Source organism: Choloepus didactylus, chromosome 1, assembly GCF_015220235.1.
Source record: "Choloepus didactylus isolate mChoDid1 chromosome 1, mChoDid1.pri, whole genome shotgun sequence".
NCBI classification, from domain to species: domain Eukaryota; kingdom Metazoa; phylum Chordata; class Mammalia; order Pilosa; family Megalonychidae; genus Choloepus; species Choloepus didactylus.
The window spans coordinates 74,240,575-74,265,246 of NC_051307.1; the positions used below are offsets into that span (position 1 = coordinate 74,240,575).

At 36.2% G+C, this 24,672-nt stretch overlaps 1 protein-coding gene across 1 annotated transcript in view; it reads right to left on the reverse strand.

The window, feature by feature from the left end:
* Positions 1 to 24,672, reverse strand: part of MORC1 (MORC family CW-type zinc finger 1) — a 192,173-nt gene that overhangs the window by 105,464 nt on the left and 62,037 nt on the right. Inside the window, 1 exon segment of the mRNA XM_037812224.1 lies at positions 17,836 to 17,961. Coding sequence (XP_037668152.1) covers positions 17,836 to 17,961 — 126 coding nt within the window.

Sequence of the window (24,672 nt, forward strand, 5' to 3'; positions counted from 1 at the left end):
TTAACAGATACCTTGATCTAGAACTGCACATCACTTACATGTTATGACTTTTAAATAATGCATCAGCAAATGCAAATAATTCACTGACTGCTGGTGCAAACAGGTCACATAATTTAATGTTTGCTAGCTAGAGTCTGTTTATAGCATGTTTACTTAGGATTATTCTCCATTCTGTCAAGTGAGGCAGTACAGATCATAGTCAAGACAGCATAGCATCATGATTAAGTATTAAGAGCTGACCTGCCCAGATTGTGTTTCCCCTGGGTTAAAGGCTGGGTAAGCCCCTTACTAGTAATGTTACATGGGGCAAGTCCCTTTATCTTTCTATGATTCTATTTCCTTATCTGTAAACAGGAATGATAATAATGGCTATGGTGGTTTGGAGCTGTAGGTACCCCAGAAAAACATGTTCTTAAATTTAATCCTTTCCTGGGGGTGTGGACCCATTATAAGTAGGACCTTTTGATGAGGCTACTTCAATTAAGGTGTGACCCACCTCATTCAGGTTGTCTTAATCCTATTACTGGAATCCTTTATAAATGGAATGAATACAAACAGAGAGAGAGAGAGAAAGCCACAGAACCAAGAAGGTGAAATCAACAAAACCAGGAATAAAACAGAGAGACCAGCAGACGCCACTATGTGCCTTGCCATGAGTCTGAGGAGCCAAGGACTGCTGGCAGCTGGTCTTTGGGAAGAAAGCTTCACCTTGCTGATGCCTTGACTTGGACATTTCACCAGCCTCAAAACTGTAAGTGAATAAATTCCTATTGTAACCTGGCCCATTTCATAGTATTTGCTTTGAGCAGCCCAGGAAACTAAAACCACTCAAAAGGCTATTATGAGACTTAAAGATGTCAATATAGCTAAAGAACTTAGAACATTGCTGGTACACAGTAAGTACTTACTTAATACATGTTACTGCTATCTAAGTCCTTCAAAGTGTGTTTCTGAGGGAAAATACACTGGGGATGGGAAACAGAAATGAGTAGATGGATGAATTTCTTTCCCTTAAGAATTTGAAGGATTTATAGATATTTGTGGAGGTACCTCCATGAAAAGGCTTAATGTTAACAAATACTTAAATACAACATTATATTCACCAGGTTCAATGGTTTAAGGAATGATTCAAGTCACAACAACTAACTTTGTAGCTGGTATTCCTAACTTTAATCCTCAGTTTCATTTTAGATTGTACAGTTAGCAACAGGAAAGGAACACCATAAAATCTAAGAAGGTAGTTATTCTCAGTTTGTTCCCTTGATTTTCTTTTACATGAGCATGATTCATTTAAGTTATAATGTAAGTGCATTCCAAATCAGTCTCTATTACATTTAAAAAACATCAAAACTAAGTTTTAAAAAAGAAAACTATTGGTTTAATACTGAAATTGTTTATTTTTTATCACGTTAATCATATAATCTGATTTGAATCATTTATTTTAAATGAAATCATTTTTTAAAAATAAAAGTGAAATCAAGCAGAACTGCTTGAACAGTGAGGTAATCCTTCAAAAATGATATGAATTAAATTATTCTTCCAACCCATCTCCCAAACCTTCCATTGACTTTACTTCTGCTTGCAAACAAGGGCCTCCAGATTTTTGGCTTTCTCCTTTCAACTTTACCTTGTTCTGGAACCCAGTGGGCCTCCTACTCTTTTCTCACCCTTCGCACATTTCACCTTCTTCCTCCCTACCCTTCCTGTCAATGAAATTGCATTAAAATATTTTAATTATGTCCACTTTCTACATAAAGCAATTTATTGACTATTTCTCTCCTGAAAGAGCTAGAAAGCATAAGGTCAATGAAAAGTATTGAGGGAAATGAAAATTTAAACAATGTAAAATTTTAGACCTTAGAGTAGCAAAACTGAAAACAAACAAACAAAAAACTGTTAATAGCAAGTGCTGATTTGGAACCAGCAAAAAGGGCACTCTTACTCATTGCTGGTGAATTGGCCTAAGGTTTGGAAATTAACATTATCTATCAAAATTAATGGTGTATACATCTTCTGACTCAGAAATTTACTTCTGTGATCTTGTCTACAGAAATAATTACATATGAGCATAAATATGTATGTCCAAGGATGCCCAGGCATGTTCAGTTAAGCACTGTTAATAACAAGGAAAATCCTAATTGATAAGGGAACAGTTAGATAAACAATGGAGTACAATATGATATATTTAAGAAGGGAAAATCTAAGATACAATTGTATGTGAAAAGAGCATGTTGCATAATTTTATGTTTTAAAAAGGAACTGTATTGTGTGTGTGTGAATAAGCAGAAAACAATCTGCAAAGAGATTTACTAAACTCCTAACAAAGGTTACCCTTGAGAAATTGTGGATTGCTAGAGGACAAAGTCAGTAAGTGGTAAAGGGGACTTTCAGTTATTTCATTTTTTCCCCCATAACAAACTCTATATTGTTTGAAATTTTATTAATTTTACTATTTTAAGAGCAAAATAGTTCTCCTCCTCTCCCTTATTTCAAGAGAAATAAAAATATGAAGAAGCTCTGAATAATGTTTAAGGCTTTATGTTGCACAAGCACTGAATATAGCATAATATAGCATAATGCAGCATTTTTGTGTGACTGTTTTGCTAAGAACAACCTGCAGAAATTTAAATTTAGATTGGTGTTTAAATTTTATACTTACAAATTTGTTCAAATTATATCATATCAAATATGGTATTTTTACATTTAAAAATTCAGGCTACAAGTGAAAAAAAACTATAGCCCTTTTAGAACTTTAAAACTATTAGAACTTTTTCTAATACAGAAAAAATAGCCCATGGTTATGAATCTCAACTACATTTTAGTATTCACAATTATTTTCTTTTTTACATTACAAGAACTTATCTGGTTTTGTTATACTGTAAAATAGTTTTAAATTATTCTCCACAACATAATAAGGAAGAATCAGGAACTTTCTTGCTAAGTATAAATGCTGACAGCTAGACCTGGATATCAAGCTGGCTTCTCAAACTCAGCATGTCAAGAACAAGGTGGAGAGAACTCCATTCGCTGTCACCTCTAACAGCACACATGTACCTCCCAATCATTCCCAAGTTTTTGCTCAGAAAAAAAATCTTAGGAGGCATTCGTGATGACTCATTTTCTTTCCATCCAGATCCAATCCATAAGTAAGTCCTATCTGCTCTATCTTTACGACATACCTGTAATCAGAGCACTTCTCATCACTTCAGCCACCACTACCCTAACTCAAGCCCCATATTACTCATGTAGAATACAATAATGGTATCCTACCTAGTCTCCATTTGTCTCTTCTTGCTCCATAAAATCAATTCTCCAGTCAGCAGAGTAATGTTTTTAAAACATAAATTAAGTAATATCACTCCTCTACTCAAAAGTCATTATGTTATCACTACAATCACCTCCTCTTACCTTGTTTCTCCAGGCCCTACATTATCTTCCCCCATTTACCTCATCCCTTCCCAATCATTGTGTTCTGGCTATGCTAGCCCTTTGTTCCTGTTTTGCACTCACAGTCCTCTATTTCTGGAATTATCTTCCCATGAAATTCTTTGATGACTCACTGTGGTAGCGAGACTCTAGGATGTTCCCTAGTGCTTCCTGCCTCCCAGTATTCATCTTTTGTATAGTGACGTCCCACACAGAATCCAGGCTGACCAAAGGAATATGGTAGAAGTGATGGCATGGGACTTTTGAGGCCAGTCCACAAAAAACTGCAGGTCCCACTTTGTTCTGTTAGAGTGCTCAACAGCATCTATCCATAAAAAGACTTAGGTCATCCCATGAAGTGTTCCTCGCCAGCTATGTGAGTGAGCCACCTTAGAAGTGGATCCTTTAACTATACTCAAGCCTTCAGCAGCCACAGCCCAAATCAGCAACTTCATGAGACACCCCAAGTCAAAACCACTCAATACAGCCAGGCTCAATTCATAGAACTATCAGAGAGAATAAATGGTTACTGTTGTTTCGAGCCACTACATTTTGGGGTGATTTTTATGCAGCAATAGATAACTAACACATTCACTCTCTCAGTTTACTCAGCTCTCTGCTCAAAACTTACTAGCTTAGGGAAGACTTCTTGGGAAGATGGTGGAGTAGGTAGCTCCAGAACTCACTCCTTCCTCCAAAAAAGCTAGTAAAGAAGCAGAAACTGTCTGAAACAACTGTTCTGGGGTTCCAGAGTCCAGAAGAACACTGTACAGAATCAGGGAAGAGTGGGAGGAAGAGGCTGATAAATTGCAGTAAAGAAAGAACTGTGAGTCTCAGCTCTTTCTGCATCATGGCTGCAAGTGCCCATTCCCCACTTGACTGGCAGGCTGCCTTGGGATCCTATACCTGGCTATCCACTGCTGTCAGAAAAGGACACAAAAATACTCTTCCCAAAGAACAGGGGTGTCATGGCTGAGACCTGATCACTGCTTCTGATTAGCGAATTCAGATTGCTGAGTCCCATCTCTGGGCTACTGTTTCAACATGCTCTAGACAAAAGCAGGGCACCCACTGTTTCAATCCCACCCCCAGAAGGGTCAGAGTCAGTGGAGGGTTAAAGACACAATGCCTCCTTAGTGCTGTGGAAAAGTTTGTAAAATGGTGCCATCTGCTGGGAAGGCTCAGAAAGCACAGATTTGGGGAACCATAAAGTAGACTTTGGCATCTTTCCTGAACCTCTACTCAGGGCACTCTGAAGCTTATCTGTACCCCATCATCAGTCCCAAGCCTTGTTTTGGCTGGGAAATACTGACTTGGGAAGACCTCTCAGAGTGACCTCTTAGAATCTGCCTCTGGGCAAAAGCAGATAAACACAACAAAATGAGTATTAAAAAAAAAAAAAAATCAAAAAACAAAACAAAAAAATATATAGGCAAAACAAAACAAACAGAACAGATCAAGATTTCCAGAGAAGGAGCAGAGGAAAGGAAGCATTCTCCTGGGAGTGAAATAATTGCACAAGTAGTGTGCTCTTTAAAACTATACTGCATATCCAGGACAAGAATTAGAAGAAAAAAAAGCTGAAAAAAATCTGATCAGTAAAACACAGAAAATTCTAAAGGTCTAGAATAAGTTGAACCACATGTCAAAGAAGAGCCTTAACACAAAGCCAATCAAAAACTAAAACCCTAGACAAGGAGAAGCTGACCTTCAGAGTAAACTCACTAAGATAATCAGATGCCTAGACATCAACAAAAAATTACAAGCCATACTAAGAAAGAGGAAGATAGGGCTCAGCTGAAGGAATAAATTGAAACTTTGGTTGAGACAGAATTTGGAACAACCAATCAAAGATATTCAAACAAATCTCCAAAATCAACTCAAGGGGATGAAGTAAAATACAGCTAAAGAGGTAAAGGACATTAAAAGACACTGTGTGAGCATAAAGAAAAAATTGAAAGTACAAAAAGAAACACACTAGAAATTATGGGAATGAAAGGCACAATTGAAGGGATTAAAAATACACTAGAGGCATACAATAGCAAATTTGAACAGACAGAAGAAAGAATCAGTGAACTATAAGACAGGATAATTGAGATCTTATAGACGGAAGAACAGATAGAGAAAAGAAAGGAAAAAAAAATTGAGCAGGGGCTCTGGGAATCGAATGGCAGCATGAAGCACTCAAACATATACATCATGGGTGTCCCAGAAGAAGAGAAAGGAAAAGGGGCAGAAAGAATATTTGAAGAAATAATGGCCAAAAATTTCTAAACTCTTATGAAAGACAAAAATATACATGTCCAAAAACCTCAACCTACTCCAAACAGAATAAATTTAATAGACTTATTCTGAGATCGATACTAATCAGTATGTCAAATGTCAAAGATAAAGAGAGAATCCTGAAAGCAGCAAGAGAAAAGCAATTCATCACATACAAGGGAACCACAATAAGACCAAGTGCTGATCTCTCAGCAGAATCCATGGAGGCGAGAAGGTGGGTGGTGTGATATACTTAAGGGATTGAAAGAGAGAAACTGCCAGTCAAAAATTCTTTCTCTGGCAAAACTGTTCTTCAAAAATGAGGGAGAGTTTAGAATAGTCACAGATAAACGGAAACTGAGATAGTTCATCAACAAGAGACCTACCCTACGAGAAATACTAAAGGGAGTTCTGCAGGCTGAAAGGAAAAGACAAGAGAGAGACACTTGAAGAAGAGTGTAGAAATGAAGATTAGCAGGAAGGGTTAAAATAAAAAAGTAAAAAGAAAGGCAAAAATAAGATATGATATATAAAAATCAAAGGATAAAATGGTTGAAATAAGTACTTCCTTTACAGTAATTATACTGGTGTTAATGGATTAAACTCTTCAATCTGAAGACACAGATTGGCAGAATGGATTAAAAAAAAGTATGATCCAAGTATATGCTTTCTACAAGAGAATCATCTTAGAACCAAAGACACAAATAGGTTGAAAGTGAAAGATTGGCAAAAGATATTCCACACAAAGAGTAACCAAAAAATATCTGGGGTAGCATACTAATATCAGACAAAATAGACTTTAAATGCAAAACTGTTGTAAGAGACAGAGAAGGACATTATACATTAATAAAGGGGGCAATCAACCAAGATGAAATAACAATCATAAATATTTATGCAGCTAACCATGGTGCCCCCAAAATACATGAAGTTAACAATGGCAAAACTGAAGGGAGAAACAAAGGTTTCTTCAACAATAACTGGAGACTACAATACACCACTCTCATCATAAATAGCGCATCTAGCCTGAGGATCAATAAGGGAGTATACAACTTGAATAATGTGATAAATGAAATAAAGTTAACCAACATATACAGAACATTGCACTCCAAAACCAAGTGTCATGGATTATTCTCCTTGATAGATCACATGTTGGGTAACAAAACAAAACTCAATAAATTTAAAAATATTGAAATTATACATAGCGCTTTTTCGAGAATAATGGAAAGAAGATGAAAATCAATTAAAAAGTGGAGAACTGGAAAATTCACAAATATATGTAAGTTAAGCCATACTGTCTTAAATAATCAGTGGGTTGAAGAAATTGAAAGAGAAATCAGTTAACATCTCAAGACAAATGAAAATGAGAACACAAATATCAAAATTTATGGGATGCAGTGAAGGTATTGCTGAGAGGGCAATTTATAACCCTAATGCCTTCATTAAAAATGAAGAAAAAGAAATAAAAGACATCCAAATTGAAAAAGTAAAACTCTCACTATTTTCAGATGACATTACCCTATATATAGAAAGTCCAGAAAAATCTATAACACAGCTGCTAGAGCTAATAAACAAGTTCAGCAAAGTGGCAGGATACAAGATCAACATGAAAACCCAGTTGTGTTTCTATACACTAGTAATGAGAAATCTGAGGGGAGAAATTAGTTACAATAGCAACTAAAAGAATAAGGAATATAGAATAACTTAAACCAAGGATAGAAAGGATTTTTACACAGAAAACCACAAACATTGCTAAAAGAAATCAAGGAAGACCTAAATAAATGGAAGGACATTCCGTGTTCATAGATTGAAAGACTAAATAGCATTAAGATGTCAATTCTACCCAAAATGATTTGGAGATTCAAAACAATCCCAATCAATATTAAAACAGCCTACTTTGCAGAAATGGAAAAGCCAATTATCAAATTTATTTGGAAGGGTAAGGGGCCCAGAATAGCCAAAAATATCTTGAAAATGAAGAGCAAAGTTGGAGGTCTCATAATTCCTGGCTTTAAAGCATACTACAGAAGCTACAGTGGTCAAAACAGCATGGTACTGGCATAAAGACAGATATATTGATGAATGGAATAAAATTGAGAGTTCAGAAAGAGAATTGGCCTCACATCTATGGCCAACTGATATTTGACAAGGCTACAAAGGTCCACTCAACTGGTACAGAATACTCTCTTCAACAAATGGTTCTGGGAGAACTGGATATCCATATGTAAAAGAATAAAAGAGGACCCCTTTCTCACAATGTGAACAAAAATTAACTCAAAGTTGATCAAAGACCTAAATATAAGAACCAGGACCATAAAACTTCTGGAAGAAAATGTAGGGAAGCATCTTGAAGACTTTTTGGTAGGTAAAGATTTCTTAGACTTTATACCCAAAACACAAGTAATGAAAGAAAAAATAGATAAATGGGACATCCTCAAAATGAAAAACTTTTGTGCATCAAAGGACTTTGTCAAGAAAGTGAAAAGACCACCTACTCAATGGGAAAATACTTGGAAACCTCATATCTGATAAAAAGTGTTTAATATACATGTTATATAAAGAATCCTGCAACTCAACAATAAAGAGACAACTTAAAATGGGAAAAACACTTGAATAGAGATTTCTTCAAAGTAGAAATACAAGTGGCTAAAAAGCCCATAAAAAGATTCTCAACATCACTAGCTAGTAGGAAAATGCAAATCAAAATTATAAGATATTTCACACCTACTAGTATGGCCTCTAAAAAAAATGAAACAGAAAACTACAAGTTTTGGAGAGGATATGGAGAAATAGGAACACTTGTTCATTATCTGGTGGGAATGTAAAATGGTGCAGTTGCTTTGGAAGACAGTATGGAGGTTCCTCAGGAAGCTAAGTAGAGCTTATACTATCTGGCAATCCCACATCTAGGTATATCCCAGAAGAACAGAAAGCAGGGATGCTAACATACATTTGAACTGAAGTTCATAGCAGCATTATTCACAATTGCCAAAAGATGGAAGCAACCCAAGTGTCCATTAACCAACAAGTGTTTAAACAAAATGTTGTATACTCATATGATGGAATATTATTCAGCTGTAAGAAGGAATGGAATCCTGTTGCATGCAACAACATGAATGACATTATGTTGAGTGAAATAAACTGGACACAAAAGGATAAATATTATATGATCTCACTGACATGAACTAATTATAATAAGCAAACTCATAGAGTTAGAATCTAGACTATAGGTTACCAAGAGATAGAATAGGGGTAGAGAATGGGGACCTGATGTTTAATTTATGCAGAATTTCTATTTCATTTGAAGGTAAATGTTTGGTAATGGATAGTGGTGGTGGTAGCACATTACTGTGAGTGTAATCAACAGTACTGAACTATAAAGGTGAATGTGGTTAAAAGAGGAAACTTTAGGATGTATATATTACTAGAATAAAAATCAAGAGATAAAACATAGGACTGTACAGCACAGTGAATCCTATTGTATACGATGGACTATAGTTAATAGTAAAAGTATAAGAATGTTCTTTCATGGGTTTTAACAAATGCATCACAAAGTGGTAATAGTATGATATATATGAAAAAAAAAACAGACCTAATTAAATAATGGACAATAGTTAGAACTATCTTAATAATCTCTCATCAACTGTAACAAAGGTAACTACTGTTAAAAAATAATCCAATTATTAAAATGTTATATCATCAATAGTAACAAACATTCTACACCAATGCAAGGTGTTGGTGGTGGAGTGGTGTACGAGAATCCTGTATTTTATGCATGATTGTTTCATTAACTCACAACTTCCCTGATAAAAAAAAGTTACTTGCTTAGAAAGGCCTTCCTTGATTTCTTAAATAGTCACCCAATCCTCCAAAACTGTATTCCCTGCCTTACTTTGTTTTACTTCACAGCACTTAGAATTGTCTACTATTTTTATTATCTATTTTTCTTTACTTACTGTTTTTCCCCACTAAAATGTAAGCTCTATGAGAGCAGGACACTTTTGTTGTTGTCGCTTACGCTGAATCATCAATGCCTAGAAAAGTGTCTCATACATAGTGGTCATTTGTTATTCATTTGTATGCTAGCAACCAGTATTTGTTTACAAACAATCCTGAAACTCTGTTAATTTGCAGGTTCCACTTCACAGTGGAGGACAGCAATGCTTTAGCAATTGTCTAAGGTCCACAATGAGTAAATGACCATTCAGAGCTCAAATCCACCTTTGGCTGACTCAACTTTGCTTTCAATCACTATCCTATATTGAAAGATTAAATAATTTAAGGTTATGAAAATTCATGAATGGCTACATAAGACACATAGTTTACAAAAGAACCACTTTTAAAATATTTCTCTATCCAGGTGGGTGGAGTATCAGGGCATAGGGAACAGTCATATAAAATGAAAAAACTGTCTCTTAATAACTTTTAAAAGACCATGTTTTTCCTATGGAAGCTGGGTGACTCCAATCCCATCTAATTTGTGCTCCTTTCAGTATTATGGGTCTATAGTAAAGCAATATTAATGAAGAATGAAGTTCTTGAAACAGACTCTTTGGCTGTCATCCCTTAAATAGTTTCAAAAGTGACCATTTTACTCCCTTCTTTAGTTCTAATGTATATAGATTAAATACCTGCATAAATTGCAGTTATTTTTCTACTAAAGATGAAGCATTCAAAGCCAACAAAATCATTAACGTTTCTTGCCTAAGATCAAGTAACACAGCCATATATTAACTTGTCTGTATTATACAGATAGACAATATTTAAGACTCCAAGAATTATATACAAACTTAACAACTTGAAGTTGAATGAGACCTTAGAAATAACCTAGCTGAAAGTCTTCCCAAAGTAATAAGTCCTTCAGCAATCCACTCTTTCAGAGATATATTTGCCTTCATCTTGGGTGGGAGTTCCATTGCTGGAGAACATGAATAACTGTGAATAATTCATTAATCTCATGACACATTCATAGCCCTCTCTGAGTTGCTATATACCTTGTGCCATATGTTCCTAGAGAAACTATTATCCTAGACACAGTGAATTTAGTACTCTGGACACTAAATCTTCTAATTGGACCAGGGTTGGTGTCCAACCAAAAGAAGCAACATGGGTGGCCAAACTCTTCTGAAGTGGCTTGTCCCAAAGCTACGCTCAATAAGGAAGCTTCAAATCCGATGGTGGCAAAGCTATACTCAAGGAGCAAATGCTAGATCCACCCATCAAAGACAGTTCAGTAGAGGCAAAGTGTATCTGAGCAAAACAGGGCTGTTGTTTCAGTTCTTAAGAACATCCCAGTTACAGAAACACTGAATCAACAGTGTCTGATAGGTTGCTGGAATGGTTCCCTGATGCTTGACTTGTCTGAATATCCTTATCCTGAACTCATATCAACAAAGGTAATCTGTGTGTGTCTTCCTTGACAACACTCATCCATAGCTAGCTCTGTCTTCTACTTCTACCTAGCCATTCAGTTCTGCTTCCAGGAATTCCAGCTTTCACATGACAGCCTTTCAGGGTCACTAAGGCCATTAAGTTTTTCCTCCATGGAATAATCCTCAGTTCAATAATGACCCCTCATCACAATAGCTACTGTCTTGTGAACTAGACACTTCCCAGTAAGTCCATATCCCTTACATACCCCTCGTATAGTCCAAATCCATCTGAATATCTCCCTCCAAACACGATATAAGTGGTTAAAGGTTTATTGGTACTATCACCATCTACTTCTGCTCTCTCATTCTATCAGCTTACACCAAGCCTTGTGATCAATTAGAACTTCTATGCATTTTTTTTCTTGTTAATCATTGTGAAGCCTATACTTACACTGTCAGGCCAATACTTTTAATGCAAATACAGGTCTGTATATTACCTATATTACCTTTATCTTTTGGACTGCAGCTCTTTCACATTTTGTTTTTGTTATGCTTGGTATAATACATTCCTTCTAGTTCAAGTTCAATCATGAATTCAGTAGGCATAAATGTTTGTTTTTATCCATGTTACTGATAAAAATACTGAAGAGAATATGACCAAGGAAGGAAATCAATTGCATGTTCCCCCAAATCCCCCTCTAGTCCTTCTTGAGCCTGTTAGAGACATCTGGATAAAGTTACTGAAGCAACTATAAAACCGTCCACATGGATTAAAAGCCAGTTTTCACTTTTTTGTTTGCTGCAAAAGTATAGAAAAATAACTGTACATGAATTATAGTCAAGTGTCCTTATAAATAACACTTTAAGATTACAAAGTTCTTTTATGGTACCTTAGTTTCCCGTTTCATTCATTTCCAGAAATTTATTGAAGCCTGGGTGGCCAAGTGTTCAAGGTATTTGGTCACTTTTTAATATCCTTTAAATGCTTCTACTTCATTCAACTAGGATCATACCCAATTCTTAATCTGTTCTGATGCAGCCAGTGCTTTTGTGGTTTTAGGAAGGGGAAAAAGTAGGGTTATTCCACCAGGGGTGCAGTAACAAGGGGGAAAACCCAACATATTTCTTATACAAAACTTTGACCATCAGAAACCATGTGAGGAAATTAAGTATGGCAAGTACATACGGCAAATGGAGGAGAGGCAAAGGCTCAAGCCTCTTAAATTTCTTTTAGAAAACAAAATATGTATTTAAATTATACCTACTTCTTGGTAACATATACCTAAGAATATCACTTTGGCAGTGATATAGAATGGGCAATAGCTATCACTTGATAAAATAGTTAAGGTGGATGAAATTCAATTCCCCTCAGAAAATAAGAAACAGATCCACATTTTCCATTGGCTTAAACCATTTTTTACCTAAACTCACTGAGGGAGGAGCAATTTAATTTTAAAGGATCAGCTATACTGATTGACTCAGGAGACCCCTGGTACTTTCTAAAAGAATAAGACTGATGAAAAGAAAACATTACTTTGATATATATTAGGGAACAAATAGGCAGATTTATGGAGTAGGTCTCAGGCTTAGCATATTTTATTTTCAAAATATGAACTGCACTATCAGAATCAAAAGTAAAGCTTTTGAGGAATCCATTGGTTTGCAGCCAGGATATAAGTACAGAGATCTATAATTTTTAATATTAATATCTATATGAATGATTATAAGGCCTCAGGACAGTAACAGCTTTTTCATGAAAATAAGACAACATGACAAATGTAGGCCTATTATTAAAAGTTGATGTGGTGTAAGGGAAGGGGGATGTAAAGTATTTGGAGTGGTAAAGAATTTAGAGCCAGAAGATTTGAGTCTTTGTCTAGTTTTGATATTTCCTTATCTGTAAAACAGTGATGATAAAACCTAACCTGCAGTCATTGCAAAACTTAAGTGAAATAATACATTTACAAATATGCTTATGTAGACATTGTATAAGTATTAAATGTTTTTCCCAACAGATATTAAGCTACTTGAAACTGAAACTAAATCTTAGCAGTTTTGGTTTTGTTTTTTTTTTTTTAATTGGGGAACTTGTGGTTTATAGAAAAATCATGCATAAACTACAGGATTCCCTTATACCAACCTATTATAAACACCTTGTATTAGTTTGGTACATTTGTTACAACTGATGTAAGCACATTTTTATAATTTCACTGTTAACTACACTCCATAGTTTACCTTAGGGTTCACTGTTTGTATTGTACTGTATCAAGGATTTTTTTATACTAGTAACATAAATGTATAATTCATCTCTGTTAATTACATTCACAATATTGTGCTACCATCACACCAATCCATTACCCAAACTCTTCCATCATCCCAAACAGAAAATCTGCATAATTTAAGCATTAACTCCTCATTCCCTACCCCACCCTGTCCCCCGTGTAATGTATATTCTAGATTCTGACTCTCTGCGTTTGCTTATTTTAATCCGTATCAATGAGAGCATTCAGTATTTGTCATTTTCTGCCTGGTTTGTTTCACTTAATACGATGTGTTCAAGGTTCATCCATATTGTTGCATGTATCAGAACTCTATTGTTTTTTATAGCAGAATAATATTCCACTTTGTGTACATACCACATTTTGTTTTCCATTTATCAGTTGATGGACACTTAGGTTGCTTCCATCTTTTGGCAACTGTCAATAATGCCACTATGAACATTGGTGAGAAAATACCTGTTTGAGTCCTGGCTTTTGATTCCCTTGGGTATATACCTAGAAGAGGGACTTCTAGGTCATATTGTAATTCTATACTTAACTCCCTAATGAACTGTGAAACTGTCTCTTACACAATGTCATCATTTTACATTCCATGAACACTGAATGAGTGTTCCTATTTCTCCACATCCTCTTCAACACTTGTAATTTTTTTTTTTAATAGGAGTCATTTTCGTGTACGTGATATGGTATCTCATTGTGGTTTTGATTTGTATTTCCCTAATGGTTAATGATGTGGAAAATCTTAGCCCTTCATTCCTTAGTGTACTTCTTTGAAGAAATGTCTATTCAAGTCATTCACCCAATTTTTAATTGAGATGTTTGTCTTTTTGTTGTTGAGTATTAGGAACTCTTTATATATTCTGGATATCAAGCCCTTTTGGACATGCGGTTTCCAAACGTTTTCTCCCATTGTGTAGGTTGTCATTTCACTTTAATGATAAAGTTCTTTGGTGTGCAAAATTTTTGAATTTGATGAGATCCTATTGATCTGTTTTATCTTTTGTTGCTTGTGATTTAGATGTAAAGTTTAAGAAACTACTGCCTAACACAAGATCTTGACGATGATTCTCTACATTTTCTTCTGTTTCATAGTTCTGGCTCTTACATTTAGGTCTCTGATTCATTTTGAGTTGACTTTTTAGATGTTGTGAGTTAGTGGTCTACCTTCATTATTCTGCATATGGAAGTCCAGTTTTCCCAGTACCATTTGTTGAAAACACTTTTCTTTTCCCACTGAGCGTACTTTCCACCCTCGTCAAAAATTATTTGGCCATAAATGTGAAGGTTGATCTCTCAAGTCTCAGCTTGATTCCATGGGACTATATGCTTGTCCTTCTGCCATCATCATGCTGTTCTGAATACTGTGGTCTTGTAATAAGTTTTACAATCTGGAAGTGTGAGTCCTCCAACTTCATTCTTCTTTTTCAAGATGGCACTGGCTATTTAGGGCCCCTTACATAAATTTTATGATTGGCTTTTCCATTTCTGCAAAGAAGGCTGTTGGAATTTTGATTGATTGTGTTGAATCTGTAAATTGCTTTGGTAGAATTGACAACTTAACAATATTTAGTCTTCCAATCCATGAGCACAGGATGTCCTTCCATTTATTTAGGTCTTCTTTTATTTCTTTTTGCAATGTTTTGTAGTTTTCTGTGTACAAGTCCTTTCCACCCTTGATTAGATTTATTCCTAGATATATCATTCTTTTAGTTGCTGTTGTAAACGGAATTTCTTTCTTGATTTCTTCTTCCAATTTTTCATTATTAATGTATAAAAACTAGTGACTTTAAGGTGTTGATCTTGTACCCTGTCATTTTGCTGAATTCATTTATTAGCTCTAGGAGCTTTGTTGTAGATTTTTTAGGATTTTCTTTGTTGTAGATTCTTCTTTCTGCCAGCTCCAATCTGCTACTGAAACCCTCCTGGGAAACTTTCATTTCAGTCATTGTTTTCTTCAATTCCAGTGGTTCTGTTAGACTCCTTTTTAAAATTTCTATCTCTTTATTGAGACTCTCATATTGTATTAGTTACAGTTCTCTAGGGAAACAGAAACAACAAGAGATATCTAAATATAAGATTTTGTAAAAGTGTCTCATGCAACTGTATGGATGCACAAGTCCAAATTCTGTAGGGCAGGCAGCAACCTGGCAACTCCAATGAAAGTGTTTGATGAACTCCTCAGGCAGCGAACCAGCAACAATGATGACGGTGTTCGATGAACTCTTCAGGAAAGGCTTCACTGACTAGCTGAAGAAGTGAAGATCCTCTACCTGTCTCACCTAAAAGTCTTCAACTGATTGGATTAAATCCAGCTGAGTGAATTCTCTCATTCTGGAAGACACGCCCTTCATTGATATAATCAGCCACAGCTGCAGCCAACTGATGATTTTAATCAACCAACCTTCTGGTTTATTAACCAGCCACAAATGTCCTTGCAATAACTGTTAGGCCACTGCTTGCTTGACCAGACACCTGGGCACCATCACCTGGCCAAGGTGACACATGAATCTAACCACCACACACATTGTTCACCTATTGTTTTATTGATATCCTTTAGTTCTTTCTCTGGATTTTCCTTCATCTCCTTAAGCATATTGAAAATCATTTTTCTGAAGTCTTTGTCCGGTATGTCCACAGACTGGTCATCTTCATTTATGTTTTCTTAATTTTTATCTTCTTCATTTGGATGGCCATCACTTCCTATTTCCTTGGTTTGTGCTCTTTTGTTGCACACTGTACATTTTCATATATTACAATAATAACTCTGGGATTTATTCCCTCAAATGCCTGTTTCTTGAGTTTGTGTCCACCTAGGGATAATACAGATATTTTCCTGAGTGTCAGGAGCTAACAAAACCAAGCAAACCTAACAAAAAACATCTTTTACAGTCTCTGCAAATTGGCATTGCATCAGCTGCTTCTCTCCTTCAGAATTCAGTCCTCCTTTCAAAGTCAGCCCAAGGTGAATGCAAAGTACAGGGTCTTCCCTGTCTTTTCTGGGCCTGTGTCTTGTCCTGGGCCTATGCTTCCTAGTGGCCTTAGGAATCCCCCTGTTTACAGGAATTTTAAGACCCCCTCTAGTCCCCTGAAAACAGACCTTCTCCCTCTCCTATGTGTTCCTCTGCAGGACTTAAAGCAGGTAAGCTTTTGACCCAGGCTGCCTGACTCAACTGTTTCTTATTCTGCTTTCCCTATTTCAAGCTGCTTTTGCCTGAAGGACAAATTCCAGGAGAGAGAACATGCTGGAGAGGAGTTTTCCAAGTCAGTCTTTCCCAGACAAAACAAAGCCCGGGACCCACAAAGGGGGCTTTGGCTGGCTCCAAATTGCCCTTGTGAGGCATGAGGGAGGGGCTAGGAAGGGTAGCAGGAGCTACCCACAGCTTTCCAAAGCTGGGCTTTCTTGTCTCAGCCCACGCCCAGCAAATGCAGCCTTTCAACTGTCCTCTGCAGCTCTGAGGAAACACACCATCTTTAAGCCTCCTCCATTGCCTTTGTCTGGGGTGAGTTGGAACAACGGCAGCCCTGAGATCCATGCCCCCAGAGATCTGAAGTAGCTAATCAAAAGCAGTGATCAGTGCTCAGACCATATACCCCAGATCTTGGAGAAATGGGTCTTTAAGTCCCATTCTGGCACCAGCAAGCTGTACCAGTACCTTACTACTGTCTGCCGCAAGATTCGGGGATGGGTGACAGTTGCTTCCATGCACAGCATGCAAATCACTGGTATTTACTGAAATTTACTGGCCTCTTCCTCCCACTCTTCTATGGTTGCTACACACTGTTCTTCTGGACTCTGGAAACTCAAAATAGTTGATTCAGATAGTTCCCACCTGTTTAACGGTTGTTCTGGTGGATGGACTGACTCCTGGAGCTTCCTACTCTGCCCATCTTCACACAAATATTATTTTTATGCTTTGTACCTAGCACAATCCCAGACTCACAGAAGATTTCACTAAATGTTTAGGGAATAAATGAACTACCACCTAGAAACCACAAAACACATGACTATTCTGTTTACATGTGTTTTACAATATTCAAATGTAACCTTAAAAAATTTTATGCTAAAATATAATAAGTAAATAAATACAAATAAACAAGATATATATTCATAAATATGTTCACTGTATGCAAATAATATACATGCACACATATGTATATGGTCTAATAGTTCAAATACATAGTGTAAAGAGAAGATGTAAGTAAATTGCAATATTTTAATGGATCCTATCACAAAGCACCTGAGATTCACTGAAATGAAAAACAAATTCCTACTTTGGGTATTAATCTAACTTAGGATGTTTACTGCAGGGTGTTGTTACTGCCAAATACTCGCCACACATGATTACTCTTTAGCAAACTTCCCTGAATGAAGTTTGAATTTTGTTTAAAATGCAAAAATCTTACTATCAAAATCAATGTCCTCACCTTAACAATTTTGCCAGGCATGTAAGTTTTACAAATAACAACGCTATGAAGATAACTGATGGAAGACAAGTTACCTGGGTCTGTAGAGGGAATAACATAGGTGCTTTGTTTTAACTCTTTTGGCTTGAATGAATATTCTCATCTGAGGGTCAAAATATAGAACAGATGTGTAGGCCCTGAATGACCATCTCTCTGGAAAACTGAAATAAAAAATATCAAAGGCCACAATGTAGAAAATACAACAAGAGGACCTCTTTGAAAAAAATTATATATACTGTCAGGCTACTACTAGAAGCTTTGGGGACTTACCTTCTGAAATTAACAGACATTTAGTTGACTAATTATACCACAAATACCAGCAAATATTAAAACACTCATATACTTTGTTAAGCAGGTCCCTAAATACAAAGGCCTATATTTAAAACACTTACATTTTTATTAAAACTGAACTTTTATGGGCAATCTACCAATTCCAAGTAGACTTATAACAGCAAAAGAATACATATATTTCCATTAAAGCAAGACAAAATCATATCAAACAAATAAAACAATCCCCCTGTTCAAAACATAACAGAAAGAATCTAGCCCTAGATGAATAAAAAGCAGTCCCATTAAATGTTTTTAAACAAACAAATACAATAAAAATGTTTAAGTTACTTTTAAAATTGTAAATAGGAAGCATAAAACAATATTCTGTAAGTTCAATAAGTATTAAAATAAGTATTCATAGCTAGCTGGAGGGAGGGGGGGAGAGCCTGGCAACTGGTGACAGCTGAAAGAGAAGAGGAGAGTTAAAAATGAAAAGATGGGAAGGCAATAAAACATGAAGAGAAACAATGTAAATAGCCTGCGAAGAAAACTAACCTTTTAAAATAAGTGTTGCTGGAAAAGCTATGTCTCTGTACACTAAAAACTGCAGGGACATTCTATATCAAAGCCCATTTGTGAACTGGAAATCCTCTAATTAGACAAGAAATAAAGATCAAAAAAAAAGACCAACCACGTTTAAGAAGTGTTCTTTACCACCACGTCCCAGAAAAGGCTCCCATGAAAGGGAAACGAGGTCAGATAGAGAGCAGGGAGCAGTAAAACCATCACAGTCATTTTTACAATTCTACCTCAGTTCAGAGACAAAAATGCCTGTCGAAGGGGGAGTGCTCAAAAGAGTTATACCATTGCCAGTTACAGACTCAGAAAGGACAGGGCTCCAGGGAATTAACAAAGAATTCAGAGCTCAAAGGATGAAGATGAAGCCCTTAAGAAATCCAAGGATTTTCTGGTCGGTTATAAGTTCCTTCAGGCAGGATCTAAAGCTTAGTAAGAAAGTTGGGAATTTCTTTCCATTGTTAGAGGAAATTCTTTTAAAGTAAGTCTTGAGTAGAATTTACCAACAAGATAAAAGTATCTTGTTCATGATTATTATTCTATAATACAAATGCATTTTTAATATAACAAAAGAGGTTAATATACCAGAAGCTGCACAATCAAGTTCTCATCTGTTAAAAGAGAAAAAAAAAAAGTCACCTGGGGTTCTGTAAACATTCTGAGGCTTTTGCCATAGTTCAAAGCCTTTCTAGATCTCTGGATTTGGAATTGCCCTTAGAGCTGTTAGCTCTTTCTTTTGATTCTCCTCAAAGCTGACTTTTCTCTGTCATTTGAAGGCAGGAATCAAAGAATTCGAAGAATTTGAGAAATACAATGAGAGATCAAACTGGGTAAAACAAGTTTGGGTAAAAAGGAAAACAAAACAAAACAAAAAAAACAAGATGCAAATACAAAAAAAAGAAGCCAAAACTTCTTCCTTGTCATAGCTCAATTTATTCACTCTTCTAATAATAAATGTTTGTTGGTAAATGTCCATAGCATGCTGGTTGAAGTCCCTTAGACCATACCTACCTATGTCCAGAGATCAGCTAGAAGGACTCACAAGACTTCACAGGTAATTGCTCTCACTGCTATGATTTACTACAGCGATGGAGTAAGGATATGCAGCTTGCATACGGGGGGGAAAAACAGCATAGGCAGACTGGAGAATTCCAAGCGCAGGATTCCTAACACTCCCTCTTTCATGAGGGGTCACATAAGAGCACATTCTTCCCTAAACCACAAAAATGCAGCCACATGTGTGCAATATTTTTGCCAAGGGAAGTCCATCAGAGACTCAGCACTCAAGGTTTCTACTGGGGGACGGTCACATAGGCACCCTCTGCCCAGTGTACCCAAATTCCAGAAAGCAGGGGCTCAATATAATCCACATTGTGAACACAGTCTAAGACAGTGAGCCACTCTTATCAATTAGGGAAAGTTAAATATCGGTGTGGGCATCTGTTTACCAGACAAGTTCCCAGAAGCCTGTCAAGCAGGCTTTGTGATGTTTGTGATAGAAAGAAGACAAAGCAAGCTAAATAAAGATCTATCTCGTATATGAAATGAGCTACCCAGCGTAAAGTTCAAACTTCTTTTTATGGTGCATAAAACCCTTCATTATCTGGCTGCTATCATTTAATTCTCCAGCCTCATTTCTTGGCAGCTTCACTCCAGCCATTGAGGATGACTCTCAGTTCTCCAGATATGAGATCATTCTGTTATTCCCAAGCCTTGGCACATTCAATTCTTTGACCACTTTCACCTAAATCCTTTTCAACCTTCATGATGAAGGTTAGGATATACTGCCTCTTGAAGCCTTCCCTTGCTCCCCAGACTGAGTGAAGCACTTTCCTCTCAGCTCCCTTTCTTCCAAGCCTCCCCTATCATAGTGCTCACCACTCAGTGCTATCATGCCTCTATTTATTTATATCCTCAGCAGACTGTAATTTCCACAAGGGCAGCATCTTCATCAATAAGTATTTGCTAATGAATTATTCTTTTCTTTTTTTTCAGGACTTCATTGGCTTAATTTAGAATGAACAGAGGATTCCCTATAATGTCCCTCCTAAGGACATTTTAAAAACAGACCATCTTCAATGATGATGCTATCAGTCTTTATAAATAAAGCAATTAACTTTGGGAAACTGAGATTCAAATGTGCTAAGTAGTCAGGGTATCTTCATAACATCTAAGGAACAAAAATACTGTTATTCTCCACCCATTAGGAACTGCTTCACATATATTCTTCAGGAGATTTTTCTCCTCTTGCTCCTTCCTAAATGTTTCTCTTTTCCATCTACTTATACTTTGCCAGAAGTAACCACATTTCTGCCTATCTCTTTTTATCTCTCAGTTTTTATTTAACTAGCTCTGATAAGAAACTAAAGAAAGAGAGAGAGAGAGAGCAAATCACCCCAACACAGACAAACACACACCAGACTCACAGAGAGACACATAACAGTTGAGGGCAGAAGGGAGAGAGAGTACTTTAGCGCAGAAACTGGCTTTGCAGACTGTGGAAAATGAAAGGCGGAGATGGGATAGAATCTATGCTTCTGTCCCAAAGTCTTTAATTCAGCCTCAACTGTGTCTGTGATCTCCGTGTGGCCTGTTTCTTCTCTCAATCATTGCATGTTGTTCTGTTTCTGTTTAAGTGCTTTTTTGGTTTGCCAAAGCTGCTGGAATGCAAAATACCAGAAATGGATTGGCTTTTACAATGGGGGTTTATTAATTCACAAATTTATAAATTTATAAATTTATAAATGTCCTAATTAAGGCATCAAGAGGTAGAAACCTTTTCTGAGGAGAGGCTGATGGCATCCAGGTTTCCTCTGTCACATGGGAAGGCACACGGCTGCCTCTGCTGAAACTTCTCTCCTGGATTTAGCTTCTGGTTTCAGTGGCTTTCTCCAAAATATCTCTAGGTGTTTTCTCTCTAAGCATCTCTGTGTTCTCACTCAGTTTCTCTGAGAAAAATTCTGGGCTTCATCTCTTAGCTTAGTATCTCCCAATGTCTTTCTGTCTTCATCTCTAAGCATCTGGGTCTGTGTCAGCTCTGAGCTCTCTCTCTCCCCGAACTCTCTTAAGGACTCCAGTAAACTGATTAAGACCTACCTTGAATGGGTGGGGTCATATCTCCATGGAAATAATCTAATCAAAAAGGCTCACTCACAATTGGGTGGCTCACATCTCCATGAAAACAACCTTATCAAAAGATTCCATCCACAACAGGTCTGCCCCCACAAGAGTGGATTAAAAGAACGTGGTCTTCTATGGGGTACATATCAGATTCAAACAAGCACAGTGCTGTTCCTTGTGCTACACACTATGGATAGACAGGCATGTGTGTAGTAGTCACCAAACAGTGGTTAAAGCAGGAGATAGGCTAGAAGAAGGGGTCATGTCCCCTTTATTTACTGATTCAGGTTCTCTGAGGGTTGAGTCTGATGTTGTGAATTTCTTTTTTAAGCTACCCAGGTGATTATTTTAACTCTGCCAGGTTGGGCAACCATTGCCTGGTAGACCTAGCAGACAGGGTGGTATCTAAGTCAGGTTGCCTGAAAGAGAGGTAAAGAACAATCTCTCAGCCAAAGAATGCTTGGCCCCACTTAGCACACAGACAACAGACTCCCATTCAGCCCAACAACCAAACTACACTTGTAAGGTCTGTGACTGAGAAAACAACTCAGAACTCCAGGCACTAGATTAAAAAAGTCACTTCTGGAATATCTCATAAGTGCCATATTTTTACTCATAAAAATACAATATATTGTAACCAAAAGTTTTTTCTAAATTTATTGTTCAAGTACCTACAAAATCTCTGAAGACCTCTTAAAGGTGAGATTAACAAGATGTATATTATCTTGAATACAAAAGAAGGGCATAAAGATTTTTAACTAGTTTAAATTCTGAATTTTAAAGAAGCAAGCCAAATTTAATCTTTGGCTAGATTATACCTAGGAGAAATATCAACCCAAAGAGGTAATTTAAAAGTTATAAGCCATGTAAAGTAACAAAAGTGCTTCTTATGTCATAACCATGATATGGCAAGCAGCATATTATAACAATTTGAAGCTGTAACTTTTGATGTGTTCCCAGCAAGCTCGGTTAAGACATAAACTAGAGACATTATGGAATGCTGCCCAATGGCTGTCAATTTAGAAACACGCTGGCAACATAGCACATGATTTCAAAACATTTTTTAAAACTAAATGTCAACTCCATTACTCTGTATTATATCATCATGTTCAAAGCTGTGTTCTGGATCGGTTTCTCTAGCTGCTTGAAATGTATGATAGGCAATTCCATAGTATTCCTTTTTCACGAGGGTCTGTGCTTTCTTCCAGTTTCTCAAAAAGTTGTGTACATTATAATATTTATAATATTAAGAGGATAATAAGTCCCTGAAAGGAACAGCAACAACAACAACAAAAAAAAAAAAAAACAAGGAAATCACATGCTTAACTAACCAGGTGAAACAGAAAAATGGTTCTGAATCCCAGAACAGGAATAAAGGAGTCAGAAAAAATATTGTAGGGGTGATCAAGCCTTTACAGTTTGTAATAACTCAAAAGAGATTTCAAAGGTAACAAAGACTTCACAAAATTTCCTAAAACTTCCTCTCTTACCCTGATAAAGATCTCCAGTGATCTTAAGGAATGGAGAACTGTGGTATCCACTATTGAGAGTCCCTCTACTTTCAAATGGAAATACGTGCCATACTTAGAAAATTATCCAGACCTTGGCATTTAATTCAGTTTACCTGAATCCAATTCATTTGTCACTTGGTATGCACAGGCAGTGAGGTAGTTTTCAGGGAAATATAAGTGTTAGAAAGAAATGTTACAGAGAAAAGTACAATGGAGGGAACTAACTAAAATGCATGAAGAACTTCCATGTGAGATAGTGGTGATGGTTGCAGTGTTGTGAATGTAATTAATGCCACTGAACTGTACATGTAAAATGGGTTAAAATGGCAAATTTTATTTTATATATTTTGACACAAAAAATTTCAAAACAAAACAAGAGGAAATCAAAATGGAATTTATAAACTATTTATAAATTATCAACAATGAGAATTCTACATTTTGAAACCTGTAGAATACAGCCAGAATGAAGATGGGAGTGGGGGGTACATATAGCCTTAATTGTTTAGAATAGAAAATGAGATTCAAAGTAAATAAATAAAACACACACCTTAAGGAACCAGAAGAAGAGAAAAAAAAATCAAAAGCATGCAAAAGTAAGAGAAAGAAACATAAATTTAAAATAAACCTAGTAGACCTAATAAAAAACTCAAAGCCATTATATTTTTAAAGAGAGTGGAAACAATGAAACCTCTCTGGACAAGTAAAAGAGATGGCAATAAATACATCATATAAGAAGTAAAAGTGAATCCAAACATAGGATGGGAGGAGATTAGAAATTTTTTAAGAAAATGTAAAACTCCATGTCAAATTTCAAAATCTGAATAAAATTAACGGTTAATAAGAAATTATTTTACAAATTGGCCCAAGAAGAATTCAAAAATCTAAGCAAACAGTCATAGAACAATTGAAAAATAATGCAAATAATGAAAGAAAGTATTAAGACCATAAGAGTTGCAGGGAATTTCTACCAAATCTTTAGGCAAACAGAAAAACTTATTTTATAGAAACTCTTCCAATTCATACAAAGGGATGAGAAAGTCCTCAACTCATTCTATAAAGCTGCAACAACCTATATACCAATTTAAATAAGGCAAGAATAATATAAACACAATTATAGCCACATGTAAACATAAAGGCAAAATAATTAAGTACTACGCTAACAAAATAAACACAGTGATGTAAAAAAGTAATACATTATGCATCATAATCTAGTAGGTTAATCTAAGGAAGGCAAAGATAGTGCAACAGAAACTCTTTTATAATACACTATTTTAACAAATTAAAAGAGAAAAACTAAACTAAATCACCTCAGTAGATGCCAAAAAGCATTGGCTAAAATTTAACACCCATTTGCTGATTTAAAAAAATAATAATAAAATCATTCAACAGACTAGA